The sequence below is a fragment of the Chelmon rostratus genome, chromosome 3 (genome assembly GCF_017976325.1).
Source record: "Chelmon rostratus isolate fCheRos1 chromosome 3, fCheRos1.pri, whole genome shotgun sequence".
Taxonomy (NCBI): Eukaryota; Metazoa; Chordata; class Actinopteri; order Chaetodontiformes; family Chaetodontidae; genus Chelmon; species Chelmon rostratus.
In genome coordinates, this window is record NC_055660.1 from 11,029,377 (window position 1) to 11,042,429 (window position 13,053).

The window sequence follows — 13,053 nt, forward strand, 5'->3', positions numbered from 1 at the left end:
AGTGACAGTGAGATAAGACAATGTAGACACTCTTCTCTCTGATCTGAACACAGCAGCTTTCAGATGTATGGAGTCTGCAGAGTGCCACTAAAATGATGAGAGGCTTTTACACTGTTTCATTGCGTCCTGCTAATCCATTTAAGACTCGAGGAACAAGCTGTCTGCTTCTTCAATAACTCATTTCTTCCACAGTTCAGAATGATCTGTTCTGGCCAAACGGCTGTTTAGTGATGTAGAAACTATAATTATCACTTTAAAATCAATTCAATTCTAAGATTCCGGACATGAGCAATTTTCTAAATCTTCTTTTCTTCCCATAAAATGCTGATTTATTTATTAAAGTATTGAAGTCGCTGCTGAAGCTCAGATGAGCCTTTTTGTAAAACATTTTAAGCATCCATTATAAATTGATTACTTAGATTTGACTTGAAATAATCTGAAAAAGTTAGTAACAACAAAGTAATAATAATATAAACATTGTGCAAAGATTATTAGTTCCGATTGGCCCAGCCACTGAGGAACAAGGAGAAATGCTGTTGAAAGCCCTGGGAAAAGCTAATAATTGGATGCTTCTTGTCAAATGACATTATTATGCATTTACCTCATAAATGCATCACTAAAGTGCAAATTTAATTAATCAACTTTTAAGCAATTTCTAAAATGTATTAAACATACATTTTTTCCAATGGGCCTCCATGCAGCCATGCTCCACAGCAGCTGATTAGATTTTTTACGTGAAGTTAAATAACTAACTCAGCTGCTGTTGATTTTACCATCAAAGTTTTTTTTTTTAACATCATTGAAGCTCACGTTCAGCCTGAGAGACAGAATGAGACAAAGCATGAAAAAAATGGCACTTTACTCTAGAAAACTCTTGAAAAGAGATTTGTTCTAGTAAAATGTCCCTGCTGTTCTTCAGTGCCTGATTTGTCCGGTTGTTTTAAGATTTGGTACTGAGTTGACTGAGGATCTGATGTCTCTGCAGTTCAATGTAATGAGATATCTATCACTATTATTTTAATTTAGTCTGTCATTTCTTTGTCTGTAAAATGAGCTAAAGGTAAGATAGCTGAATTGATATTTCTTGTTTGGAACTGATCAAAAAGCGTCACTTACCTCAGTTTTGTTTTCAGACAAAGCTTTTTTTCTTTTTCTCTTTGATGCACTTTATTGGCAAATATGTAAACAACACTAACGCAGCCCTGCAGTGACACTGCTCTACTAAACTGCATTAAACTCAGTAAACATGCCTTTCTGTGTGCAGATTAATCTGTAAAAAAAATTCTACTGAATTGTATCAGTTTGAATTTTTTCCTTTTCCCTATATTCACAAAGTATGAAATAAAAACTGTGCATAAAAGTTACAGACTTCCTGCTGTTTGTGGATTTGTAAATGAGAATAAATGTACACTCTGCTTCCAGTAAGGAGCAACCAGATACCAAAGTTAGTTCAGTGATAAGATTGTCCTGAAGTCGGAGGGTTTGAACTCAACTTTAGAACTCATATCTGTGATCACAAGAGCTTTACGTGTCCACAGTCATCTGCTGTGGAAGATGGATTATAAAAAGCTAATCAACCAGTTGTATCACTCAGCTTTTTTGATTTCCCTTCATTTGCTTTAATATTATCTATATTGAGTTTTTATATCTATGCTTTAGATGCTAAATGGTGCTGAATGTCTTATGTTATAAGTATTTATAATAGCTTGTAGGCACATACTGTATGTAGGAGCCAACTATTACCATACCTGTTATTTCCTATGTGGACGCTGGGTGTCGCTGTGCTCGTACCTATGGCTCAGGTGTGCAGGTTGAGTCGCTGTTGTCGTCACGTGTTTGACCCGGAAAGGCTCTTTGAACGCTGTGGCGCTGAAGGTTTGTAGCCACGCGTTTTTTCACAGCGGAACCAACGAAGGCATCATTATTCTGCACCGAAGAACAGCCTGCAGATTCGGCCATGAACGCAACACGCAGCACATGGTGATGTTTGTAACAAGCAGAGTGAGACGAGTCAGGAGCTGAAGAAACAGAAGCAGCAGTCATCAACACTGCACCGTGTATGCTTTGGTCATTTGACTGTCGTTTCAAACTGACTACATTTTCTTGTTAAAATTGAAATATGAGGCATTTTCATTTGTCATGATCAAAAAGGGATGAGTCTAATTGTTATTGTTATTATTATTTTGATTTTGACTTTCTAGTTTGAAAAACGAAAAACAAAATCATGCAAATTCTGCGACCGGATGTGGCAGATGGCCACTTCCGGTCACTTTTTGGCGCCACAAAACAAAAACTGCTTCTGTCGTCTACAGCTGCTTTTATCTGGATCAAACAGTCCTAATGCACAAATATACAATATAATTAAATGTTTGTAGGTTATAGTCTAATCAGGCATTATAGACAATACTATACTATTGTTTGTGGTGTTAATGTGTTAATGTCCGTATTTAGGCCAATATTTGAAAACTAGACTATTTAACATGACTTACAGATGGTTTATATATAAGAAAGAGAAATTATCTCTTATTTCTTTCCTTATGACTCTGCATTATTTCACCAGCATTATTTTACGTGCTGGATTGTGACCAATCCAGTCATTTTTACCAGTTTAAATATCTTTAAAACAGAGGGCAATCAGTTTTTGCGCAACAAATGCACCATCGAGGACCTGCTGTGTAGGAATAAATGGACAAACATTGAGAAACAGATGACGATGGGCGCGGATCAGTGCATTGATGCATCTAATGTGCGGCTTGATCCACTTTCAGCGTAAAATCTGCTCACTGTTATTGCGCTTCAGGGTGATGTGTCTGCACAGGTTTCTGCGGATGTTTTGCCAGGTCTGAAATCTTATCTGAGGAGGTTCCAAAGATGTTTCAACCCGTTGCTAAAGCAACTCAGCACGCTTCAGCACGCTTCAGAATATGAAAAACTGGCCTTTTTCAGTTCTATTTTCTTGTGGTTTTATTTATTCCTATCGGAAATAGTAATGAAAAATTTTTAAAATGTATTTATCCCTTTGTGACCATGAAAAAGGAAAAGCACCTTTTTAAGTTTAGATTTTTGTATTGTAATCGAGTAATCCCTCCTTCATTGTTTTATCAGGAGCGAAAATCAACGGACCAAAAGATACACGGAGTCCAGGAGGAGGGCTGCAGCCGGCTGTAAAGACGCTGTGCTAATGCTACAGCTGGCTGTGAGTGCTGGACCGCCGGACCACTGCACCAACGCTCAGAGGTACGTGTAGATACCCAATGCAATGGTTGCTGAAGCAGGGTAAATTGGGTATTTAAACTCACAGGAAAGATGTTTGCTGGTAAACTGCACAGGACAATTAATGCGAAGTTGATTGTTAGAGGATGATACAACACTGGTACAAAATGTTCTTGGGGAACTGATGAAGGTCTGTGATGAAGCAAAATGCATGAATGAATCTCTACAGGGTCATGAGGTGAAAGGGTAAACCGTGAAACGTGGTTTCAAACAAAAATGCTGTTAAGTTTATAGCTAATGCAGACATGTTGGTTTCGTGCAGTGAAGGTTCTGCACATGAAAATGGTGATGTTGAGGATGATATTAATCCAAATGACAGTATATCAATGCTGCCGCTAAACGCTCGCATCGTAGGAGCGTCCTGACTGCGGAGCCACATTTCAGGGAGCATCTTTGAACAGCAAACTCTAACCTCGCATCGGACAAGAACCTGTGGCAGTCATGGGTGACATCTGGGACATGTTCCACAGGTGAAGGCTGCTGAAGAAGACAGACTTTCTTCACTTTCTCTGGTGGCCAGATGGCGACATCACTGAGAACCTTGTTGAGTATAAAATGATGGTTCTCGACCTCAAGGAGCTTCCAGTGGAAGTGGTGTGGTGTCAATAAACTGCCCCGTATACGACCCTCTGGTCTCCTGGCACCAGTCACTTTGCTTGCCAAAATGATGCAGCAGGAGTTCTGTGGGAGAGGATGGATGGGATAATGGCTACAGGACATGGCCCCACTGGACCTCTTGGCTCCATTCAATGTGGACAGACGTGTCAAACCAGTGGATATTGGAGAGGTCAGACATACCCAACTACATCACTTTGTCGATTCCAGCGAAGGTGAATACAGAACTGAAACATGAAACACCTGATTGTTCAATCAGGAATACCGCACACAGGTCACCTTTATGATCAGTAAAGCCAGAGTGACTGAAGGCTGTAACTGTTCCCAGCTTGACTTGACAGGGGCAACCAGAATCTTGACCATCAGAGTAGCATTTGAACCCTCACGGTGTAGACATGTCAGCCCCAAAGACAGTCCAGCTGATGATGAGAGGAATGAAGGTCTCTGACGTTCTGAAGAACAGCAGGTGGCTTGAAGGTCACACATTTCTCCGGAAGCATGTGGAGGACGCACTCACACACTGTCCACGGGGAGGAAGCGGATTTAGATCACCAACGCCAGTTCAGCTGTCAGGAAGATCGTTGCTGAAAGCAGTGGGACAAAGCTGACAGATCTGCCAAAGATGAGAATACTTCCAGATATACCACCATTTACCAACGGTACAGCGATACAGTTGTGTGCGGTGGAGGCAGGCACAGTACCTCTCAGATCTTTTCTGGAAGAGATGGATTCAGGCGTACCTGCCGTTGCTCCAGAAGAAAAGGAGTTTGGTTGCTGGGGATATTGTGGTAATCAGGGATACTTTAGCTCCTTGTGGTTCCTGGCCACTTGGCAACACTCTGGAGGCTTTGTGTTCATGGAGATTATAGAGTAAAACTAACAGCATTAAAAGGCCAGTGACAAACTGTATATAAAATACACGTAGTTTAGATTTGATTGTCTGTAACTTGGTGTATTATAATATTTTGGCTGGTATTTTATGCTGGGATCTATGGCTCAGTTGTCATCAGGTGTTTGACCCGGAAAGACTTTTTGATGGCACGAAAAGTTTTTCACGCCGTAAGTTGTGTGTTTGATGGAAACTGGGAATGAACTGTGTCCATATTTATGCACGGGGGAAACGATAAAGGGATCGTTACTCTGCAATTGAATATCATTCATTTATTCTTAACTTCCTGATCTCATCAGACCTCACAAGCTGAGCAGGGCTGGGAATCCTGGGAAAACCAGGTGCTGTAAGCTTTACATTGGCTCCCTGTTCTTGTAGACTTTTAAATGTCTTAACTTCTAAGGCCTTTTAATTATATTTTGACCATTAAGATCTGTGGATGGAGCCCTGCTGCTTTTGTTATTAGAGACCCAACACTATGGAACTCTCAATTCTCTGGCTTCTTTGAAAGCTCCTCTTAAAACTTTTCTTTTCTGAAAGCTTTGCGATGTTTGATGTTTTATTTATTTTGATTTATCTGGCCTGTCTGGTTTTAGTTTCTCTAAAGCACTTTGTAACATTCACTTCGCGTACTTCTGCTGCAGAAACCCTGATGCTAATGTGGACGTCTACAGCTCACAGGCTGAAAACATGTAAAGCTTTTTCTCTTGAATGACGTAAACTGAGAGAAGGAAAAAAAACCTCACAGCTCCACATGGGCTTCAGTTCATAGTTCTTCATATTAAAACTGTTTTATTAATTTATTCTCTATTAAAATAAAATCAGAAAATCAGAACACAGCAGAAGAAGCAAAAATAAACAAGATTATGGAATGTGCTTAACTAAAGAAAATAAAAGCTCCAGCTGGTCCAACATGGGGGCTTTATTTCAACCACAGTCAAATAAAGCACCGCTTTTAATATATTCATATATATATAAAGATATTTATATATATATTTATATAGTTTTCATATACACCTTCAGGCAATGACTAGAGAGGATTCTTTACAGAATCAAGTTTCTTGTGGTTCTCTTAATTTACAGGTAAACTTAGTTTCTGGATAATTAAACCACAGAAAAAGTCAAGGCAACTTTCTTTTGCCTCGTTCATAAAGTACAAAACTGGCACAGAGGACGACCATTATTATACACAGTAAAAATGCAATAAAATTAAATTACATATAGAGGAGACAAAAGTTCTGTAAACCTTTCCCCGTTACAGCAAATAAAATCACTTTCCAAAACAAATTCAAATCAGTATAAAACACACAACAAAAGAAAAACTTTTTTTTGCCCTTTGAAAAAAATGTGCTGTAGCTTGTACAACTTTTTCTGTTTCTCTTCTTTATTAGTCAAACGAGGGGTCGGCTGTGCGTGGAGTCGGAGTTTATAGAGCGGAACGACACGGCGGAGCCACTGAAGCTGGAAAAACCCACCGACTGAACATCAGCAGAAGGCAACAAACAGCAGCACAAACAGCAGAGGATGGGAAAAAAAACAAACAGGAAAAAGTTTTTCCTCTGAACAGAAGAGAGAAAAAAAAAGGTTAGGGTCAGGGTTAATTGATGATGTCATGAAGAGGGTGGGCCTTTAACAGACAGTTTGGTAACTATGGCGATGGTGGCTTCCACCGTCCTGTACAGCATGTCCAGCATGTCAGGTGGGGGGCCGGTGCACGGGAACACCTGTGAGGAGGGGGTGTGGCTACTACAGCCCTCTGGCCCCTCCCCCACCAACCCAAGGGCTGGTGGGAAGGCAGCATCCTCTGAGAGGGGCGGGGCCGTGCTGCCGCTGGTCTTGGAGCCCCCCTCCTTCTCTTCCTTCACTTCCTCTGACGTGGCAGACATTGCCTCACCCCTCCTGCCCTCCCGCTGCTCTGCCTCCTCCTCACCTGCCGCCATGTGTCGCGGTGGGTCAGGCTCCTCCCCCTGCACAAACCCCTCCCCCGCCTCCTGCAGCAGGGAGGAGGAGGAGGAGAATGAGGAGGATGATGATGAAGAGGCCTCCATCTTTTCCTCTTTAGGGGAGGAGTCCAGGTTTCCAGAGGAAGTGGGGGCAGGGTCAGGGGAGGGTGGGTCCTGCTCGGTCCCCGGGTCGATCAGCGAGGAGGAGTCCCGTGTCTCCGTGTCCGAGGTGCTGGTGGGCGTCAACGCCTCCTGGTGGTCGGGCTTCGTCTCGCTGCAGGGCGGGAGGGCCGATGAGGAGGATGAAGAGGAAGAGGAGGTGGAGGCCACGCAGAGCGGCGCTGCTGCATCGCCGGTTCTGTCGTCATCACTGCTCACCCTCCGCCGCTTCACCGGGGTCGCTCCTTCATCCTCAGCTGAGACAGACAGACAGACGTGTGACCATCATCTTAGGTCCCTACTTCGGGTTTTTAGTGGAGCTTTTTGCCTCCACCCTGTTATAATGGATTCATGTGACCAGCAACTCTTTGTTCTTATACTTTGTATGTTTATGTGTGTTGTACCTTTGGCCTTGTGGTCCTTGGCCTCGAGCTCCAGAGCGCTGCGCTGCTGGACGCAAACGCGACAGCGACCCAGCAGCTCCTGCAGGGCGGGGCAGAGGGCGGGGTCGACGGCCTGAGGAGGCTGGACGGACAGCAGCAACACCAGCGCCCTCAGGTCCTGAGAGAGAGGAGGAAACACAAACACAATGAAAAGGACTGGAAACAATGAGCTTTCAGCAGCTGGTTTTAGTGTGTGTGTGTTCGTACAGCGTTCAGCAGGCCACTGGTCTTGCTGAGCTCCAGGCGGTGAGCTGCCAGTTCAGGCTGCAGGCTGCTCTGTTCATTCAGCAGGTTCGTCACCAGAACGCCAATCAGGTTGGAGCAGCTGGGACCAGACAGCACCTGGACCTACACACAGACACACACACGGTTGCTATGGCGCCATGATCTGGATAATTGTTCCCACAGATACAGACTGGACAACTGTTCTCTTTCTTTAATGAACTAAAAGCAGCATTAGCACAAGTCAAATGATAAATATCAAAAACACTCTACCCATGAAGGCTGTAATGTGGACAATTTTTAGAAGATTCAGCAAAAGGTTGGTGTATTTTCATTCCTATAAAGACAGTTTTCACCAAAAGAAACGATGGAGCAAAAAGGAAAATAGATTTTGAAAATTCACCACACAATATAATACATCTATCAGCTACACCTGCTTTTCTTTGAGGGCGAGCAGGTGCCTGGAAGCAATCCCAGCTGTCATTGGGAGAGCGGCGGGTTGTCAATCCCAGGGTTGACACAGGGACAGACAAACACTCACACGCCCTGCATGTCTGTGGACTGTGGGAGCCGGAGGAAAGGAAAATCGACCTTCTTCCTGTGAGGTGACAGCGCTATCCGCTGCACCACTGTGCTGCCCCCACAAAATATAAGCTGGAGGGAAAAAAAAAAAAAAAAAGACGTCTAAAGAAAGTTACGAAGTTGTTTTTTTGTACCTTGTGCAGGAAGCAGGTGAGGAAGGAATAGGCCACGTTGTTGTTGAGAAACGTCCTCTCGTCCATCAGGATACACTTGATGTACTCGCTGAAGGCCGGATCCTCACACAGCAGCTTCACACACGTTTTAGCCAGAACAGACTGAAAGAGCAGCAGCGACCAAAACAACTATCAATTCAGTGATACTGTCTTTGTAAACGGGAGCTGAGTGAGTGAGGGTCGAAACATGGCCGGACTCCTCAAGCGTAAATCTTACTACAGCTTTAGTCGTTTGTCTTGTGATGCAAGATCCAAAGTTTAAAATGTGACAAACCTGCGACTGACAGAGCTCCGTCCACAGTTTGGGGAAGAGAGCGAGGTGAAGAGGAAGTCCTTCATACGCTATCAACACACCTGAGACAGAGTGTATGTGTCATTCCATATGCAGACATGTTTTTATGAATGGTATATTTTGAATTCTCTCTCACACACACACAGACATACTTAGTTTGACGAGTGTGTCTGTGAATTTCTCGCAGTTGATGGCGACGCGACACAGCAGGTGGATGAACTGGTGGTAGGACAGGAAGTAATCCAGCAGCATCCGGTCGTACACCTCGTCTTTACCCTGACACACACACACACACACACTTTACTACAACATCAAGCTTCTGCAGGTTTTTAAGAGCAAGGTGAAGATCGATAGAGGAAAGGCTGCACAAACTATTATTGGCCAATTATTTTTTTTGATTAATCATGTGGTTTCAGCTTTGTTTCATCCAATCAACAGATATTCAGTTTACGATGATAAAAAGATTTAGGACAGGCGACAGGTCATGTGACAGAGGTGCTGCAGGTGAACATACCTTGCTGCTCTCCACCATCGAGGGCAGCAGACACATGTTGAGCTCCGGTCTCGGGGGTCGGATGTTGTTCTTGGCTCCCATCAGCTTGATGTTCTCTCTGCAGGGCAGGTAGGGACCGAACGACACTGTGGACAGAAACACAATCACTGAAACTGCCTTCAATACAAGACATTAATTATTAAAATACGTGATTTAAAAGATGGAATCTGTGAGCTTTGATCTGTCATCAGTGGAAGTCTTTTCAAATTAAACATAAGATTCAGCTGAACTCAAACTTTTAAAAGCAACCAGTTTCTGAAAATGTCCACAAACCTCATCTTTGCTGAATATTTACTTTTATTTTATCAAAATAATTGTTAATTGCAGCCCTTGTTACAAGGCTGAAATAGAGATGTGCTCCGCTGTGGGTGCTGTCTGTACACGAAAGTACATCAGAACAACAAGAAATCTGTCAGAGCCATCAGAAAATATGTACAGTGAAAGCAGACTGGAAAGCAGGACGGGTGATGAAGAAGAGGAGGAGGAGTCTCACTGGGGATGTTGCTGTGGTGGTAGGTGCAGTGGTTGTGCTGCAGGAAGGGGACCAGAGTGTGCAGGAAGTCATGAGGACTCAGCAGAACGAGTTCCTTCAGCACATCTGCAGGAACCACAACAAAGAACACGAGTCAGAAGAGAAGAGAAAACCAGAACATACAGGACAGTCATGTCCGTTAATCTCACACTTATTTCTAAAGAGACCTGTTGCTGTTGTTCTGTACTTGATCCCATTCAAATACTGTAAATACTATACTGGATTATAATAAGTTGATTAGCAAAAAAAAAAGCATTAAATGTGTGTGTGTGTGTGTGTTACCCAGGCAGGCGTTGCGGAGCTCAGGCGGGCTGTAGGAGTTAAGGAGCGTGAGCAGCTTGTGGGCAAAGTCGATCCTCTCCTGCCACTGGATCAGAGCCTGCTTCACATCTGGATGAGGACACACAGAAACATCTGCTCAGAACAAACACGCCTCTCCTACGGCTGCACAATCCAAACATTTATTCTTCTGTCTCGGTTTCTTCCTCTTCCCGGTTGGTCTGACCTTTGCGCTGCAGGTACGGCCGAGTGGCTTTGAGGACAGACAGGAAGATGGAGAGCAGCTCCACCAGGTCTCCAGTGACGTGACACGCCGTCGCCTCGTGGTACATCATGTGCAGAGTGTTGAAGGACTGCAGAGGACAGACAGCATCTCTTAATCATTTTTAATTAGTTAGTTGTTGTTTCTGCTTCAAAGTGTATTAGGTAGTGCACATTTACAGGAAGGTGTATTTATTTGTTAATAATGAACAGAAATGATTTCTCTTTCTTTCTTAATGTCTCTTGTTTGTGTGTGTTTTGGTTGTACGACTCCTTACTTTGAAATAAAGTGGTCTGAAATCGTTATCATTCCAACATTTAATGCTTTCTTATCTGATGTAAAGACTGATCCTGATCGTACCTCAGTCATGAGGATGAGTCCTCTGTTGAAGACCACCAGCAGCCGGTCCTCATCGTTCTCCAGCAGAACCCTGAAGGCACTGAGAGCAACAACACAAGCAGTCGTCAGACAACATCAGCACCTGAAGGCAAACACTGCGCCAATACTCCATCTCAAGTCTTGCGTGTGTGTGTGTGTGTGTGTGTCCGGACCTGATGAGCGTAGTCCAGCAGGAGCGACCGTCCAGGCAGCGCAGGTAGCAGCTGATGGTGGTTTTCTTGAACTGTTTGATGTCCTCCAGCTCTTCTTCTCTCATGTCAGCTCGCTGCGCCACAAACAGCTGCATCAGGTTGAACAGCTCCTCCACCGCCTGCAGGGGGCACAACACGCACATACGCAAAATTTCTATTATATGTATTTGTATCTTACAAATGGCTGCATTTCAATTGAACCAGGAACAACATGAAGATTCATCCTTCATCCATATTGATTCATCATCTTTAAAGCTTCTTCCAGTCTACTTCTGACTTCTCTGAAGGTTGAATAAATGCAACTTTTTTGTCTCTATGTTTTTGTAATTACATTTTCTAATTCAACTTTTATGCAGTCTGTGTTTTCAGCTGATTTGATTTATTCTGCATTTGTTCCTGTGAAACACGTCTCCAGGCGTTTATCCTGTAAATTCATCTGAAGTTGAAACAAGAAAACAACTGACACTGAGTATTTTCAACAAAAGAACGACTTCAAATGTTTGCATCCTCATTTGTAAGTCGTCTCCCTGTGAGCTGGGAAACAACCTAACATGCAACAGAAAGAACCAATTAAAGCAGACGACACATCACTTCCATACGGCTTCGCCAGCACAAATAACACAATGGGACATTTGTGATTAAACTGATCTGAGCGCAGACTCTCCACCCACCCCGGGGTACTGGCTGGCGTGAGGCGTCAGGTTCTTGAAGGCCCACTGGATGTTCTGATGCGAGGCGAGCTGGCGGGTAAAGGCGGGAGACTGCTCGCAGCACATGCGCAGGATGCCGTAGTAGGCGGGCAGCATGCCGCGGTTGAACAGCACCACCTCCTGGTCGTCGTGGTCGGCCAGGATGTAGTTGAAGGCGATGTTCTTGGTCACCACGGGGTTCTGCACCACCAGCCGGACGTTCTCTGGACAGTCCACACACATGTTGTACCAGAAGGACAGTAGCGCCTGCTTGTTGTGGTTGGTGGCAATGGCCGGCTCTGACAGTTTGGGCTGAAGACAGAGAACAATGTAACTAAAGCTTCAAATGAGGGCCTGCTGTCCATGGTAGAGCTACAACCAACAATTAGACTCCTATAAACACATATTTCATACTGTTACAACTGTGTTTTACTATATTCTCATTAATCTGCTAGCATCCACTTGTAGGTTAGGAGTTCCAATTATTTAAAAATATGTATTTTTACAATAGGGTTGTACTCAAAACTGCCCTAATAGATATTTTTGGGACAAACTTCACAGCAAGCTGGCACACACACACCTCTCACATGTTACTGCCTTCTACAGTTGACACACGTATTCATATTCTTCTGGTCTCGACCAACAAAAACATCTTACTTATCAACAATTGAGAGGCTTAAAGTCGTTTTTGACTGCGTGAACATCTACAATCCAATAATCACTGAAACGCCATCTGCTACTGAAGCTTATGTGATGTGATTGAAAGCTCCAGAACAGCTTCAAAATGCACTTTGTGGTGAGGCAGTTTCCTAAACTCATTATTTCAAGCTATAAATTAAAACCCGCAACTTTAAAACTTCCTTTCTGCTCACGTTTCTAAAATCTTAACATGCAAAGAAGTCTGTATGTATGTAAAAGTAAAGTATGTAAATAAATAACGTGTAGCTTTAATTTCACAATCAGAAATGTTGGAAAACAACGATTAAAATGTTTCTTTAAATACTGAAACTGAGGTTTTGGCAACTGAGGAAATATTTCAGCTTAAGGGATTCAGTTTAACTGATACTTTAGTTTGGCAGCAAGATGAGAAGATGAGAATACAGTCATTAAAATATTAAAAGAAAAATGAAGTAATACACATCAAAGGCATCTTAGTGTTTTGATATGAAAAACAATGCAAAACTAAGTGAATAAATGTACCTGGAAGAGGTTCCAGAGGTCCATGAAGTATCCAGAGAACATGAGTTTCTCCGTCTTGGAGATGAGGCAGTAGGTCATGAAGCTGAAGTACTGAACCAGCTTGGTGGTGCCGTGAACGCTGGCGTCCACGTACAGCTTGGCGCGTCCCAGCAGCCCCAGCAGCAGGTTGTAGACCTGGTGGAGGACCACGGTGGTGTCGGGCGACAGCGGCAGCTCCCGGGTCGGCAGGTGGAGGGAGCGCGTGGAGCGAAACATCTGGCGGAAGGAGTTGCTGGGAATGAGGGAGACGAGGAGGTACGCCGCCGCTGGAGGGAGGAGAGACAGCTGCTGTTAGAATCACAAACAAACTGCTGCAAT

General features: G+C 43.6%; 1 protein-coding gene across 4 annotated transcripts in view; it reads right to left on the reverse strand.

Annotated features, from left to right (window-relative positions):
- Nucleotides 1-5,679: 5,679 nt before the first annotated feature.
- Nucleotides 5,680-13,053, reverse strand: part of usp34 (ubiquitin specific peptidase 34) — a 55,468-nt gene continuing 48,094 nt past the window's right edge. For 2 of the 4 annotated variants that reach the window (XM_041964511.1, XM_041964501.1), the window contains exons 65-78: nt 12,697-13,001; nt 11,479-11,808; nt 10,769-10,926; nt 10,578-10,656; nt 10,182-10,308; nt 9,959-10,066; nt 9,638-9,742; nt 9,106-9,230; nt 8,744-8,867; nt 8,574-8,653; nt 8,261-8,401; nt 7,530-7,670; nt 7,284-7,440; nt 5,680-7,136 (exon numbers count right to left, since the gene is read on the reverse strand). In XM_041964511.1, the coding sequence (XP_041820445.1) occupies nt 6,388-7,136; nt 7,284-7,440; nt 7,530-7,670; nt 8,261-8,401; nt 8,574-8,653; nt 8,744-8,867; nt 9,106-9,230; nt 9,638-9,742; nt 9,959-10,066; nt 10,182-10,308; nt 10,578-10,656; nt 10,769-10,926; nt 11,479-11,808; nt 12,697-13,001 (2,729 nt within the window). In that variant the 3' untranslated portion in view covers nt 5,680-6,387. Of the gene's footprint in view, nt 7,137-7,283; nt 7,441-7,529; nt 7,671-8,260; nt 8,402-8,573; nt 8,654-8,743; nt 8,868-9,105; nt 9,231-9,580; nt 9,743-9,958; nt 10,067-10,181; nt 10,309-10,577; nt 10,657-10,768; nt 10,927-11,478; nt 11,809-12,696; nt 13,002-13,053 lie in introns of all 4 variants that reach the window. The other 2 variants (XM_041964493.1, XM_041964484.1) reach the window with 1 other exon arrangement.